Source organism: Adiantum capillus-veneris, chromosome 23 (genome assembly GCF_014529385.1).
Source record: "Adiantum capillus-veneris isolate H3 chromosome 23, ASM1452938v2, whole genome shotgun sequence".
Taxonomy (NCBI): domain Eukaryota; kingdom Viridiplantae; phylum Streptophyta; class Polypodiopsida; order Polypodiales; family Pteridaceae; genus Adiantum; species Adiantum capillus-veneris.
The window spans coordinates 13,405,572-13,422,494 of record NC_140953.1 but is presented as its reverse complement, the minus strand read 5'-3'; the positions used below and the strand labels follow the sequence as shown (position 1 = coordinate 13,422,494).

Here is a 16,923-nt window from a genome sequence, read left to right as displayed (position 1 = left end):
CCATTGAGGGATGTTTGTCTCTCGACATCCGTAACACAATCTACAAACTTGCAAAGCTGGTGCAATGGATCTCACAAAAGGAGATCAACGTAGACTCCATACCATTCTCCAAACTAAATGCTGCGGAGCTTGTGTGCATGTTTGAGAAACATTTTCCTACTACCATGCTAACCATTTAGGTGCATCTTCTTGTTCACATAGTTGATGAGGTGGAAATAGCTGGCACAGTTCATTCCAGATGGATGTTCTTCTTAGAACGTTTCATGAAAACTCTTAAGGGATATATGCGTCAAAAGGCACGTCCGGAGGGTAGCATGGTAGAAAGTTGATTGGTATCAGAGTCCCTAGTGTACATTGGAGAGTGGCTAGACGGATTTGATAAAGCCCGGGACACGCTATGGCGAACCATAGATGATGAGCGCATATCTGGGATTGTCATGTGCAATCTCGGTGTTGAGAAGAAGATGACGGAAGATCTAGAGGCTAAAATTAACCGATTTTGCATGCTTCACAATCCAGTGATGCAAAGTGGATTTCACAATATGAGGATGCAAAGCAAGAGCGACAAAGGGCACGAATCGAGTGGAGACGGGGAAGACGACCACCAATGCACTATCCAGCGGTTCTGGAGAGCCTACCAACCTTTATGAGCTTAAGATGGTTGCACAACCAATTGAAAAGCGCACAACAATGCGGTGACGAAGTGACTGAGGAAGAGTGGGAGTACTCTCGGGGTTGCGCGACCAAGGTAAGTTTGCAATGTACGACTAGCAAGTGACTTTATTTATAAACGTTTGAACGGCCACTCATAATCTTTGTTCGTTGTAGTATAAGTCATACACAGCAGCATGGTGTAAAGGTCGACATTTTAGGGTGGAACGAATCGACAAAAAGCGTTTTACTCAAGATTGTGGAATCATGGCAAAATTTGAACAGTCTAGTCGACGACGTTCCTCTGATGCAGATCCTGTGGTGGCGGAACTCACTTACTTCGGCACGCTGCAAGAGATTTTGAGGATCGATTATAGAGGATTTTTTGTCGACTTGTTCGACGTGCAATGGTTCAAGATAATCATGGAGGGTCGCAACGCTACTGTGCGTAGAGAAGAGTCTGGTTTTCTTGAGGTGGATTCTACTAAGAAATGGACTGACCTAAGAGACACTTTCGTACTACCCGAGCATTGTGAACAAGTAAGTATGTAAATAGTTAACATCTCCCTTTTACAAGTTATGTGCTTGAAAGCTCTCATGTAAGTTATGTGGCTCTGGCAGGTAATATTTCATCCTACAAAGTCTACATCAAACTGGTGGTACGTCATAGAGGTAGCCCCTCGTAGTGCAAGGACGTATGAAGGCTACCATGTGCCAATCACAACGGCATCAATGGAGGAGATCAGAGAAGATGCTCAATCAGAAGCCGCTGCGGTGGTGCCGGACGAGCATCAAGATGCTACTACTCTATATGGGGTGCATGCAGAGGAGCTACAAAATGAAACAGAGGATATGTGTTTAAACGGAGAGCTCTATATAGATATAGGAAGTTATGCTGAGTTATGCGAGGATGACAGAGAGATCTCTTAAAGCCACAAATATTGTATTTGAATAATTTTGCTCCGTGTTGTAAAAGCTCTGGCTCTCTAAGTACCTTCCATGGTGTATAACGCTCTTTTCTACTCGCGCTCACATCTTTTGATTGAAAATTCTGAGTTTTCGACTTGCCTCTTCTATCACTCAATTCATTGCGTCATTGTATTTATATGCGTCATTACGTCATTGTATTTAATGGTCTTTACGTCATTGTCTACTCTATTCATTCAATATTAAGTTTAAATATTCGTGTGTTTAATGCAGGTATGGATGATGAGGAGTTTCTTTCTTCTTTGTCACCGCAGCAGAGACAGTGGTATGTGGAGCGTCATTGCTCTGGCGCATCATCGCGCGTTCCTACTCCATCCGCATCTCCCTCTCTTTCGGAGCATTCGGCGTGCTCCGAAACTTCGGCGTTGACGAGACGAGCTTCACAGTCGTCTAGACACCGGCGCTCTAGTGGTGGCGGTGGCGGTTGTTGTGGGGATTCCGCCACCGATGCCTCCACACCGCCTCGTGTTTGACGAGGCTCTTTACCCTCCCCTTCTTTGCCCGCCCCCACACCAGCCACAGCATCGCCATCTACGCAAGGTTTTGTACGGCTGACTGTTCCTAGAAGCTACACACCTCTACCTACTCCGCCAGGAGCCACCCCACTCGACACTCCTCGCTTCGGGGCCCAGACGTCGGTGGAGACACATGACGTCCGTGCCCCCATCGACACGCCGCTAGAGACCCCTGCCGGGACACCCAGGTTCACGCGTCACCGGCCAGAGGGCTTGTCTTACTCCGTTGACTTCACCGGCGGCATCATCATGGATGATGACGGCAAGAAGGTGATCTCGCGCATGCATGGTCTTTGCTCTCAGCTGTTTAGACACTACATACTAAACAAATGGAGTGAAGTACCAAGTGATTTAAAAAACAGAGTCATCAGCATACTTCATGATGAGTTTCCCGTTCCAACACGGGATCAGCGCTTCAATGAAGACCTGATGAAGATTCGAATGCGCGAATACTGCAAACACAAGCGTTCCGAAGTGCAAAAAGCAATCAAGAATGGGTGGAACAGGCCAGATTGGCTGGCCAAAGAAGATTGGAAGAATGCGAAGAAAGCAGCGCGCGAAAATCCCGACAAGTGGAAGCAACAAAAGGATGCAGCCAGAGCGAGGCAGGGAGCTCACACCACTTGGGGAGCGGTGGATGGACATCATTTGAGGCCGATTTTGTAAGTGTTTTCGCATTGCTCTTTATGTTCGATAGTTTAGGGTTTATGAGTTTTTTAATTCTAACATAATGAAATCTTTGTATGTTTTGACAGTGGTCGATGACAGGACGTGATCCCACACCGTACGAGCGCGAGTACGCAGGCAGGAAGGGCTTAAACGCCCTGATGGACATTCTCAGTTCTCGCGGCGGCATGGTTAGTATTAGGGTTTACTCTTTTCTATTTTTTGTATTGTTTTATAAATGTCGTTATATGTTTATACTTACTGAAAACTGTCTTATTGTCTTTTTTTGCAGAATCCGACAGATACGCCGCTTGGACGCGATGAGACGTCTGACTAAACGACGTCAGTTTAGCCGTAGCTAGATAGCATTAGTTTAGGGTTTCTCATAGCTTATGTATCATGAGACGGATTTTATACGTCTTTTTGAACCATGTATATTATTACATTTGTCACCGCAGTTCCTTTTCCAATCAATTCTTTATGCCTATGATGTTGTACAATTGTCATTATTACATTTGCCAATCAATTCATTTTGCCTATGATGTGTACAATTGTCAATTTTGCAAACAATGCGTCTTGTGGGTGACTATTTTGGGTCTATTATCTACCCTTGCACTTTTTTAAAAAAGTGAATCAAGTACAATATGGTTGATGGGTGGCAGGGCATTCAATGCCCTGCCACCAAAAAAAAATTCTCTCGGGCGTCGCTATTTATGGCTCTGTAGCGTCGCTATGAGCATCGCTATAGTCTTCTGTGTAACCGTCGCTATGAGCGTCTCTATATAGCGACGCATATACACTACAAGAGGTTATGTGCTCTTGTGATGCTCTTAGCGACGGAAATACACTGGGTTTTTATAACCCCCGGCGTCGCTAAAAGCGTCGCTACGAAAGCGTCGCTATGAGCGTCGCTATAGGCGTCGCTATAGACGTCGCTATATAGCGACGCTCATAGCGACGCCTATAGCGACGCTTATAGCGACGCTTTCACAGAAGAATATAGCGACGCATATAGCGACGCTACAGAGCCATAAATAGCGACGCATATAGCGACGCCTGAGAGAATATTTTTTTGGTGGCAGGGCATTGAATGCCTGCCACCCATCAACCATATTGTACTTGATTCACTTTTTAAAAAAAGTGCAAAGGTAAATAATAGACCCAAAATAGTCACCCACAAGACGCATTGTTTGCAAAATTGACAATTGTACACATCATAGACAAACTGAATTGATTGGCAAATGTAATAATGACAATTGTACAACATCATAGGCATAAAGAATTGATTGGCAAAAGGAATTGCGGTGACAAATGTAATAATATACATGGTTCAAAAAGACGTATAAAATCCGTCTCATGATACATAAGCTATGAGAAACCCTAAACTAATGCTATCTAGATACGGCTAAACTGACGTCGTCTAATCAGACGTCTCATCGCGTCCAAGCGGCGTATCTGTCGGATTCTGCAAAAAAAGAAAATAAGACAGTTTTCAGTAAGTATAAACATATAACGACATTTATAAAACAATACAAAAAATAAAAAAGAGTAAACCCTAATACTAACCATGCCGCTGCGAGAACTGAGAATGTCCATCAGGGCGTTTAAGCCCTTCCTGCCTGCGTACTCGCGCTCGTACGGTGTGGGATCACGTCCTGTCATCGACCACTGTCAAAACATACAAAGATTTCATTATGTTAGAACTAAAAAACTCATAAACCCTAAACTATCGAACATGCATAAAGAGCAATGTGAAAAGACTTACAAAATCGGCCTCAAATGATGCCCATCCACCGCTCCCCAAGTGGTGCGAGCTCCCTGCCTCTACTCGCGCTCTGGCTGCATCCTTTTGTTGCTTCCACTTGTCGGGATTCTCGCGCGCTGCTTTCTTCGCATTCTTCCAATCTTCTTTGGCCAGCCAATCTGGCCTATTCCACCCATTCTTGATTGCTTTTTGCACTTCGGAACGCTTGTGTTTGCAGTATTCGCGCATTCGAATCTTCATCAGGTCTTCATTGAAGCGCTGATCCCGTGTTGGAACGGGAAACTCATCATGAAGTATGCTGATGACTCTGTTTTTTAAATCACTTGGTACTTCACTCCATTTGTTTAGTATATAGTGTCTAAACAGCTGAGAGCAAAGACCACGCATGCGCGAGATCACCTTCTTGCCGTCATCATCCATGATGATGCCGCCGCTGATGTCGACGGAGTAAGGCAAGCCCTCTGGCCGGTGACGCGTGAACCTGGGTGTCCCGGCAGGGGTCTCTAGCGGCGTGTCGATGGGGGTACGGACGTCAGGTGTCTCCACCGGCGTCTGGGCCCCGAAGCGAGGAGTGTCGAGTGGGGTGGCTCCTGGCGGAGTAGGTAGAGGTGTGTAGCTTCTAGGAACAGTCAGCCGTGCAAAACCTGGCGTAGACGGCGATGCTGTGGCTGGTGTGGGGGCGGGCAAAGAAGGGGAGGGTAAAGAGCCTCGTCGAACACGAGGCGGTGTGGAGGCATCGGTGGCGGAATCCCCACAACAACCGCCACCGCCACCACTAGAGCGCCGGTGTCTAGAAGAGTGTGACGCTCGTCTCGTCGACGCCGAAGCTTCGGAGCGCGCCGAATGCTCCGAAAGAGAGGGAGATGCGGATGGTGTAGGAACGCGCGATGATGCGCCAGAGCGATGACGCTCCACGTACCACTGTCTCTGCTGCGGTGACAAAGAAGAAAGAAACTCCTCATCATCCATACCTGCATTAAACACACGAATATTTAAACTTAATATTGAATGAATAGAGTAGACAATGACGCAAAGACCATTAAATACAATGACGTAATGACGCATATAAATACAATGACGCAATGAATCGAGTGGTAGAAGAGGCAAGTCGAAAACTCAGAATTTTCAATCAAAAGATGTGAGCGCGAGTAGAAAAGAGCGTTACACAGCATGGAAGCTACTTAGAGAGCTAGAGCTTTTACAGCACGGAGCAAAATTGTTCAAATACAATATTTGTGGCTTTAAGAGATCTCTCTCTCATCCTCGCATAACTCAGCATAACTTCCTATATCTATATAGAGCTCTCCGTTTAAACACATATCCTCTGTTTCATTTTGTAGCTCCTCTGCATGCACCCCATATAGAGCAGTAGCATCTTGATGCTCGTCTGGCACCACCGCAGCGGCTTCTGATTGAGCATCTTCTCTGATCTCCTCCATTGATGTCGTTGTGATTGGCACATGGTAGCCTTCATACGTCCTTGCACTACGAGGGGCTAACTCTATGACGTACCACCAGTTTGATGTAGACTTTGTAGGATGAAATACTACCTGCCAAAGCCACATAACTTACATGAGAGCTTTCAAGCACATAACTTGTAAAAGGGGGATGTTAACTATTTATATACTTACTTGTTCACAATGCTCGGGTAGTACGAAAGTGTCTCTTAGGTCAGTCCATTTCTTAGTAGAATCCACCTCAAGAAAACCAGACTCTCCTCTACGCACAGTAGCGTTTCGACCCTCCATGATTATCTTGAACCATTGCACGTCGAACAAGTCGACAAAAAATCCTCTGTAATCGATCCTCAAAATCTCTTGCAGCGTGCCGAAGTAAGTGAGTTCCGCCACCACGGGATCTGCATCAGAGGAACGTCGTCGACTAGACTGTTCAAATTTTGCCATGATTCCACAATCTTGAGTAAAACGCTTTTTGTCGATTCGTTCCACCCTAAAATGTCGACCTTTACACCATGCTGCTGTGTATGACTTATACTACAACGAACAAAGATTATGAGTGGCCGTTCAAACGTTTATAAATAAAGTCACTTGCTAGTCGTACATTGCAAACTTACCTTGGTCGCGCAACCCCGAGAGTACTCCCACTCTTCTTCAGTCACTTCGTCACCGCATTGTTGTGCGCTTTTCAATTGGTTGTGCAACCATCTTAAGCTCATGAAGGTTGGTAGGCTCTCCAGAACCGCTGGATAGTGCATCGGTGGTCGTCTTCCCCGTCTCCACTCGATTCGTGCCCTTTGTCGCTCTTGCTTTGCATCCTCATATTGTGAAATCCACTTTTGCATCACTGGATTGTGAAGCATGCAAAATCGGTTGATTTTAGCCTCTAGATCTTCCGTCATCTTCTTCTCAACACCGAGATTGCACATGACAATCCCAGATATGCGCTCATCATCTATGGTTCGCCATAGCGTGTCCCGGGATTTATCAAATCCGTCTAGCCACTCTCCAATGTACACTAGGGACTCTGATACCAACCAACCTTCTGCCATGCTACCCTCCGGACGTGCCTTTTGACGCACATATCCCTTAAGCGTTTTCATGAAACGCTCTAAGAAGAACATCCATCTGGAATGAACTGTGCCAGCTATTTCCACCTCATCAACTATGTGAATAAGAAGATGCACCTGAATGGTTAGCATTGTAGTAGGAAAATGTTTCTCAAACATGCACACAAGCTCCGCAGCATTTAGTTTGGCGAATGGTATGGAGTCTACGTCGATCTCCTTTTGTGAGATCCATTGCACCAGCTTTGCAAGTTTGTAGATTGTGTTACGGATGTCGAGAGACAAACATCCCTCAATGGCAACCGGTAAAATAAACTGTAAAGTATGTGCAGCAATGATATTAAAGTCTACATTTTATGCAATGATATTAAAGTCCACTATGAACGTACCTGACACATTTTATGCCAATCGTGTGACTTCAAACCGGTAAGCTTTCCTTCTTTAGTAAAACACGTTCGGAGCGAGTGCATTACGCCAGTGGGGGTCCGCAAAGATCGAATGGCCTCTTTTACTTTGCGTTCTTGGGCTCCTGTGAAAATCCATGGTGCTTTAGGAAGTTTTATCGATCCATCAGACGCTGTTTGCGGCCAATATTGCTCCATACGATCCACATTTCTAAGGTCAACTCTGGCTCCCAAAGTATCTTTCTTGCCGGTCAAATGGTCCCATAGTAGATTACCCACATTCTTGAATATGTGCATTGGATCGAGCAAGTGATTGATCACGAGTCGAGGCCAGTATGGTAACTCGTACCATAGAGATAGTCTCTTCATCCCTGGAGGCAATCCGTCATCGCACATCTCCTTCTGCTCTAACCATGCTTGTGCAGACATCCTTGGTGGCTCTCTTCCCAAAAAGCCGTCGCGTAACACATGATTCTCCGGAAGATACGCTTGATGACCTTCGTAGATTTGCTTCTTCAGTGAGGGTGCCCTACGTGCATTCAGTCTAGGTCCACATGTGACACATGCTCTGTATCCGCTTGTTTGAAGCCCTGCATGTATACACATGATAATAGATCAACTATGGGGAAAAACCAGATTTACAGTGTCTGAGAGAGGAGTGTCAATAGATCACCTGAGCATTCTGTTAGCCCGGGATAGTCATGCATGGTCCACATTAGAATACCTCTGATCAAAGCATTCCGTCGTCCTGTGTGTCGGCTCATATCCACCACCTCTATGCCAATCCACAATTGTTGTAGCTCTTCCAATAGTGGACGAAGATACACATCCATATTCCCCACTTTATATCGCCCTGGCACAATCAAGCTTAGCCATAGGTGCCCCTTCTTCGTAGTCAACCACGGGGGAATGTTGTAGTTGACGATGACAACGGGCCATACACTGTAAGATGTTGATCTTTGACCAAATGGATTTACGCCATCCATAGCCAGGCCTAAGCGCAAATTTCGAGCTTCCCTGGCAAAATCCGACCATGTTCCATCTATATGTTTCCAGGCTGCGCAATCTGCAGGAATTCGTAGCACACCATCCGAAGATTTATTCTCCTCATGCCATGATGCTAGGGCGGCCATGGACTTACATTCGAAGAAATGCTTGATGCGAGGAAGCAAAGGAAAATGTCGCAAAACCTTTTGTGGAATTTTTGTCCCGTGGAGATCTACTCGATATCTTTCGGAATCACATTTCGGACACTTCTCCATGTCTGTGTATTCCCCTCTGAAAAGAATGCAGTCATTAGGACAAGCGTGGATAGAATTGTAATCCATCCCCAAGTTTCGCAAAATCTTTCTTGCTTCATCTCGGGAATCTGGCATCACATTGTCAGCTGGTAGAATGTGCTCTTTCAGCAATCTACACAACATAAAAATATGATACAGTCGTGTAAAAATCTATCAGATCATTATACACCATGAGTTCTATTAAAGTAAACTAATTGTAATAGATCACCTGAAAAGCGCTGTGACGCTAGTGTCACTCCATCCAAACTTTGCCTGCATGTTGAGAAGAACCAGGAGTGCTTTCAATCTAGACATACGTGCTCCATTATACAATGATGTATCGGCTTCACTTTTCATATCATCATAGATAAGCCTTTCTGAATCCATGATCGTCTCGATCATTTCATCAATCTCGGGCTCAAACATTGCCTCGTTGGGAATGTGCTCTGCATGATCATCCCCCGAGCTGTCAGAGGCTACATCTTGTGGCCTCACATATGCTGCTTGACCAAAGCGCCTGCGAATACGTCTATTGGGTTGCAAGATTGCTGCTTGTTGGCCAGCGTCAGAGTCCGACGAGTTATAATTGGCAACAACTCGATCTATAATAGATGGATCGAACTCGCCAAATTCACGAACGTGCTGCAAAGAAACACGTCTTGTCCGTCGCACAGCATGCTTGCATTGATTACAAGGACATAAGACCCTCGTTGAGAGATAGGTGTTTCGGTTGGACGGTCCCACATCCTCGTCGCTACTCATAATGAGGATAAAAAACTTATAACCTAGACAACAAATTTAATATTCTATTGGCATTCTTCGTCTTATCTCTCTCTCTCTCTCTCTCTCTCTCTCTCTCTCTCTCTCTCTCTCTCTCTCTCTCTCTCTCTTTACCTCACATTCTCTAGTCATGTCCAATCCCCGCACACCTCGGTCTAGAGGTGCACGGAGATCAGAACCACCGGGTTATAATCTCGTCTTTATTGGTCAATACCTATATTTGTGGGTACAAGAAATCTAGACACCCACGTCTACATGATACTGCATGTAGTGGACAAAATCCCTTTGCCTCTTCTCTAGCTGTAGCACTTCACTTCATCTTAACATCTTTTCACAGTAGATCTTTTCACTGTTCGTCTAACTCTAAACCCTAAACCGTAAGTAATTCTTGCGTGGACTCGATCTAACGTAAATAAGCGTAAATCTAAATAAACGTAAATCTAACTAAAAATAAAGCTAAATCTAATTTAACGTAAGTCTAATGACTAGAGGTTGTCTAGATGGTCATTGTGTCGGGGATGTAGTGACTCTTGCCGCCCTGAAGATCCACCTTCTTCCCTATCTTCTGAAGACATTTCACCAGTACTTTTGGATCGACGGAGCCCACTATGAGAGAAGGCAGCAATACCCTATATTCCATTGAGGGCTTTCTTCACCCGCTTCATGCAGGCATCGCAGTCTATGGAGACCCGCATCTAATCTAATATAACATAAATCTAAATCTAGCTTAAATAAATGTAAATCTAGTTAAAAATAAACCTAAATCTAATTTAATGTAAGTCTACATATAACCTAATCTTTAACGTCTTTTAAAATAGTTTCCTACGACGTTATAACTCTCTTCTTCCTGTGTGTGTGCGCGTGTGTGGATGTGTGTGCCAATAAAAAGAGATAAATGGTATAACCTTTCTATCACCCATGCCAAGTATGATAGATTGATTATGCCATTTCTCTTTTGAATAATAGGTCTTCAGTTCAACTCTTCGTCGGCTAGATCTTTAGGTCTTTTAATTTTAATTAGTTTCTTACGACGCTCCCTTAGTTTCTCTTTCTTTCTCTTTCAATGTGTGTGCGTTTTTTTGGATCGTATGCATGTTTTCTTTCTCTTTTCCTCTTTCAATGTGTGCGTTTTTTGTTTATGCATGTTCTCTCTCTCTTTTCCTCTCTCAATGCGTGCGTTTTTTGTTTATGCATGCTCTCTCTCTCTTTTTCTCTCTCAATGTGTGTGTGCATTCTTTGTTTATGTATGTGTGTGCGTTTTTGCACTCTCTCTCTCTCTCTCTCTCTCTCTCTCTCTCTCTCTCTCTCTCTCTCAAAAACACTATATGTGTGTGTGTATGTGTGTGTGTGTGAGAGAGAGAGCGAGGGAGAGAGAAAGAAAGGAAGGGAACATGAGAATGAGGAGAGGGAAGGAGCATACCTGTCTCTCCTTTCTCTCCTCGTGCGTGTGTGTGTGTGTGTGTGTGTGTAAAAGAAAAAGAGAGAGAGAGAGAGAGAGAGTGAGGGAGAGCGTTACCTGCTCTTTGCTTGAGGGCGCCGAAAAACTCAGATCTGAGATCTGAGTTTTTGGGCGCGCTCGGTTATTTTTTTTACCCCAGCTGGCGTCGCTATGAGCGTCGCTATAAGCGTCGCTATGAGCGTCGCAAATTTACAAAGAAATTTGCGACGCTCATAGCGACGCTTATAGCGACGCTCATAGCGACGCCGGGAATTTTGTTTTTGAGCGTCGCTGTGTGAGCGTCGCTAATGTGAAGAGCCTCTTGTAGTGATAGCGACGTTCTCGTAGCGACGGTTTTAGCGACGCCGGGGGTTATAAAAACCCAGTGTATTTCCGTCGCTAACAGCGTCACAAGAGCACACAACCTCTTGTAGTGTTGTATAGTTATGAAAGCCGTATGCAAGTAAAGAAAATTGAAGGAAGCAAGTTGCAAAATTCTAAAGGAAGGAAGTCGATAAAGCATCAATGAATTGCAATTTGAAATGAAGTATTTCACTGACCTGAAATGTGGTTCAGATGTTTTCGGATTGTCCAAGGTACACGCCGATCTTTGGCTCAAGCTACAGGAAAGGAATGTGAATAGTTAAACATTTCATCCTGCATTGAAGCACCATAAATTGAAGATGCTAAGTATTCAGTGCACGGCATGCAGAAGTTCCATACAAAAGTATGGTGGAGAGTTGGCACTGTGGTCTCTCCAAAAGTTATAAGAAAAGGAAGCCGTGCCCTGCCCCGTAGAGTTTATGTGTTGCGCCAGGCAAACGTGTAGTCATGGGAGTTGGATGGAGATAACGAACCTTGCAGTGTACTCTAGCTAGAGCTACGCTTGTGCAATCCAAATGTCCAGTGTCGTGAGTATATGTTCTCTCTGCAGGACACAAAATACGCATTAGCATAATACATGGCATGCAAGGAAAAACAAGACAGTGTCATCATTCGGCTCATCGGCATGTTGGAATCGCCCTTTGTTTCCACGGGCCATACCAAGCTACGTCCACCTTACATTTTGAAATTGCGCCCCCCATGATGGACAATATGTCATGTATGTGAAACGTGAGGTTCGTTAACAATCTCTTTCTCTGTCTCTCTTTCTCCCCCCCATGGAAAAGGTCTGTTCTAGTGATCAAGTGGCATAATTCTCTCTCTCTCACTCTCTCTCTCTCTTCTAACTAATAATAACCACTGTTGCAAAAGCCCAGATTTTTAACTCTCTCTCTCTCTCTCTCTCTCTCTCTCTCTCTCTCTCTACTAATACTACACACAAGCATACACTTGAAAATGTTGAAGGAACAAAACATGTAGTAACTTGGTCCCCCCAGACTGATAATTGATCTTCTTCTTTCTTTCTTGCAACAGAAGCTAGGCGGCTTTCTTTAACTGTGGTACTCTCTTTCTGTCTCACTATGGCACGAGCATGGAACTCTCTCTCTATCTTTCTCTAATTAACACACAGGGCATCTGAGGAAACTCATTCTCTCTCTCTAATTCTTGCACTCCGTATCAGCTTCTTCCATCTCGTTCTCTCTCTTCGCTATGCAGGACCATACACACCATAAGGTTCTCTCTCTCCCTTGCGCACTCACAGTCTCACATTAGATGGTGGAAACAAGCACGTACCAGACTTATACTCACTCTCTCTCTCTCTCACACACACACATTACCCAGACTCTCCTCTCTTGGTCCCGTCCTAACTACTTGGTTGGGTCCCCCCACACACACGCAATTCTATCTCTCTCTGGAGGCGTTCTATTCCAAAAAAGAATTGTGAACCTGCACCTGCTGCGCTGATGCTATTGCAGAATTGCGAGCCTACCTGGTGCAGACGTGCTGCTACGGTGATGATGTTGATGTTGCGCTAATGATGCTGGTTGGTGCGAACGTGCTGCTGCGCTGATGCTGTTGCAAAATTGTGGCCGTGCTGCTGCGTTGATGCTGCGGCGAACGTGGTTGCGAAGTGCTCGAATTTGTTTACGTGCAGAGGCTTTATTAGTTGCTTAGCTGTTCAGTTGAAGCTTTTTTTATTGCAGCAGCGCATGGCCATACGATATGATCGCTTGGGCAAAGGCTTTTATCATGCCAAGTGGCTAGCTGTGCGCCCAAAGTTCCAGAAGAGGACCTTAGGCTCACCAAGTAAAGAAAAAAACATTTTTCCTAATGAAGAAAGCCGAAAATAAGGGCAAACTTGAAATTCTCTCAGTTTTTAGGTCAAAAATAAGAATTTGAAGCTTTTGCTGGTAGTTACATTAAAACTTGTGAAAACAAATTCTCTCAGTTTTTAGGTCAAAAATAAGAATTTGAAGCTTTTGCTGGTAGTTACATTAAAACTTGTGAAAATCTCCCGGTTTCCTTCAAGGCAAGCTCAAAACCTAACCTAGATTATAGGATTTCAACCAAGTTGGACCTTGGGTTTTTCTAGCATTGGTTCTATACCTACTATTCCCTACTCGCTGCGCTTTCAATCAGTAGAATCTACGTAGATTCTTTCCTCACTTTTTGAAGAGAACAGTTTCCCAAAGGCAAAAGGACATGACATCCCATCGTGGGATGTACGCTTCTGTGCGGTGATGCCCGCCCCTTCTCGCTCTGTCAGGCCCTGCGACCCCGTGCCCTGCAGCCTGCGAAGCTTGCCTCTCCGTTGCTAAGCTCTCAGATAGACCTGCTTGCCCTTGTTGATGCACTCCAAGCCTTGAGCCCCTGCAGGCTCCTCCGAACCCTCTAGCCCCTGGGTTTGTCCATCGCTATTGCCTGCGCAGCTTCCCTTCGATGCAACGCATTCCTATCCTCTTGCACACGAGCCCTTCCCCCTTATTGAAGGACTCGTCGTTGAGCACACGCGAGCGCACAGATCATCGACACAAACTCAACAGGCTCCAAACAAAACGGCCACCTGTCGCCACTTGGGAGACTTGTATTTAACGTTTTCTTATCTTTATTCCTCTTTGACAATAGGGACCCATTTTTGAGTGCTCAGCATGTAATTCGTCACAAATCACCTAGCAAAAAAAGTCTAGTTTTAGCTTCTTATATTGATAGACAATCAGAAAACCTACAAACAATATTTGTCGAATTTTAATCTCACGACCTCGGGTATTTTGGGAATTTATGACAAAATATTGGGGATTTGACGGGAGGATTTCCACATATTAGAGGGTTATTTTGGTAATTTTCCCTTAAAATAAACACCATTCTAGTAAGAGAATGACCAATGTAAAGTGCGAAAGAGAAGCTTTTAACGAATCTAGAGAGAGAGAGAGAGAGAGAGAGAGAGAGAGAGAGAGACGGGGGGGAGGGGGAAGGAGAAACGACATCTGCATAGATTCCAGAAAATATTATCATGTGCAACCCTTTCTGCACACTTGCATCTCCACACCCTCCCTTCTCCGTGCCTTTACCTGAAGCGGGCTCATGCGATAGCAGACAAGTCTATGTCTCTGTTGCACCATACTTCCACGATTGCTTCGCTGAGGCCTAAGCCACCTCTGCAATATAGAAAAAGGCATGTCGTGCTCTTCGCCCTGATGCATGGCTCAATACCCTCTCTCTTGTGCTGCATATCAGACCCCCCACCATCATCCCCTCTGCGCTCTCAACACGTGCACCCCCTTTCATCTTCTTTGTGATCTTCTTTTAACCCAACTAATTGGACCCGTTTCATCTTTTTCTCAAACATTTGCTATACCTACTTTCTCGAATCCCGACGCATGGCATCCTCCACAAATTAGAGGGATATTTTGCTAATTTTCCCAAGAAAATACACGAAGCCATCCATAAAGTATTTTTAGAATTTCCATAAATTACAGAGATGTTTTGGTAATTATCCCAAGAGAATACAAGAAGAAGAAGAAGAGTGTTTTAACGTCGCTGGAAACTATCCCACTATACCTTAAATATATCTCTCAATAAGCAAGAAGTTTTTTTTCTTTTTTTGGCCCTTCCCTTTTCCTTTTGACCCAAGCCAAGGGATCTTTGTCGATTCCCCTTAGTGAGACACTTTGGCAAACCTACTCCCTACTACTTTAAAATTCCTCTTCCACTACAACATAACACCCAGATTTTGACGCATCACATTTCGACGCACCGTATTTTTTCACGCGTTTTTCGACGGGCATGTTGCTCGTCGATATACACATCGACAGGGACGTTGAAATGCGCGTCGAAATACGCGTGGAAAGGTACATATTACCACACATATTTTCACGCGTATTTCGATGAAAAAAATTGAAAAAAAAGAAAATCCTCGCGCAGACGATCATTTTCGCCTGCGCGAGTGCGCATAGATCTACTCTTGGCCGAAACCTGCAACGCAAGTATTATTGAGCTCTCTCCTCCCCCCCCCCCCCAATCCTCTCTCTCTCTCTCTCTCTCTCTCTCTCTCTCTTTTATGCTTGCATGGATAGAGATCAACCATTTTCTGATTTGGAAGAGGACATTGCTTATTTCAAAGGTGAAGGTGATGTTATTGTATTTGGGGATATGAATGCTCGCACAAAAACATTGCAACATGATACTCAACAATTTGATATGCCATACATTTCAAGGGAGTTGGAGGAAGTTCACTTGTATGATCGTACTTCAATGGATGAGAAAGAGCCGGATCACTATGGAAAGTTACTTTTACACATGTGTAATAGCATGGGTATGCTCATTGCCAATGGTGTATCTTTGTGGAGTGGAACCAATGGATTTACATGTAGAAGACATAATGGGGATAGTGTGATTGACTATATGCTACTCTCTGAAGCCATCATGTATCGCATAAAGAGTTTTATGTTTGGTCAATGGACCCCGGAATCCGACCATCGCACCTTATGTATTGACCTTTCATATGGAGAAGCAACTAAGCATGATAATCTCAGCCAAAGGAAAGAGAAGTTATCACTATGTATGGATTTCAAACGGGCACCAATGTACATTGAAATGGTTGAGCAAAAATTATGGATGACAAAGCTTCAATGTGATGCACCATTGGAAACTAAATGGGAAGCTTTCAAAAAAGCTATTTGTTCTTGTGCGGAAGAATGCTTTGCCATAAAGCATCTCCATGGTATCAACAAAGATAGATCACGCAAAAGGTGGTTTGATAAAGAATGTCAAGATGCTCGAAAGTCCTTGATAAAGCTTGATGCAACTATGGACAAAGACAACTATCAAAGTCATTTGCATACATACAAGGCATTGATTCAAAAGAAGAGAAGAAGATGGGAAGTAAAGCAACAAGAATTTCAAGTCCAAGAAAAGGCACATGCATGTGGAAGATTTTGGAGAAACTTGAGAGGCAAGCGGATTGAGAATTTTGGTAACTTGAGTCTAGTGGATATGTACACACATTGTAGGCAATTATATGAGAAAGAAAATACTGAAAAAATGCCATTTTATGGTTCACTCCCATGTATGCCGTCTTTTTTTACTATTGAGGATCTATGCGGTGGGCTTGAAAAGTTGGCCACTCGCAAAGCGGGAGATCTTCAAGGTATCAAGCCGGAGATGATCAAATGGACGGGAGATTTTACCCATGAGTTGATGTGTGATATGTTCAACCTTGCACTTCAACATGGTATGCCTTATGATTGGAGTACTAATTGGGTTAAGCCTTTGCATAAAGGAGGGGATGTAAAGAATGTAAGCAACTACCGGACTATAATGATTGGGTCTCTTATGGCAAAGTTGTTTGGGTGCATAATGGAAATGAAATTGAGTGATTGGGCTGAAGAGAATGACAAGCGTGCAAAGGGACAAGCGGGTTTTCGTCGATGCCATAGCACCATTGATCATCTTGTCACTCTTCGTGTTCTCATGGAGGAAAGTCGGTTGAAAGGCAAGCGATTGTATTGTTGTTTTGTGGACTTTAAGAAA

General features: G+C 44.3%; 1 protein-coding gene across 1 annotated transcript; it reads right to left on the bottom strand.

Annotated features, from left to right (window-relative positions):
- Positions 1 to 5,250: 5,250 nt before the first annotated feature.
- Positions 5,251 to 14,594, bottom strand: LOC147427436 (uncharacterized). Its single transcript, XM_086497675.1, has 5 exons — positions 14,441 to 14,594; positions 12,884 to 13,051; positions 11,868 to 11,938; positions 11,571 to 11,630; positions 5,251 to 5,555 (listed from the first exon to the last, which is right to left on the bottom strand). Exons 1-4 carry the CDS (start codon positions 14,592 to 14,594, stop codon positions 11,583 to 11,585), a joined length of 441 nt encoding a protein of 146 aa, XP_086353801.1. The 3' UTR covers positions 5,251 to 5,555; positions 11,571 to 11,582.
- Between the last annotated feature and the right edge of the window lie 2,329 nt (positions 14,595 to 16,923).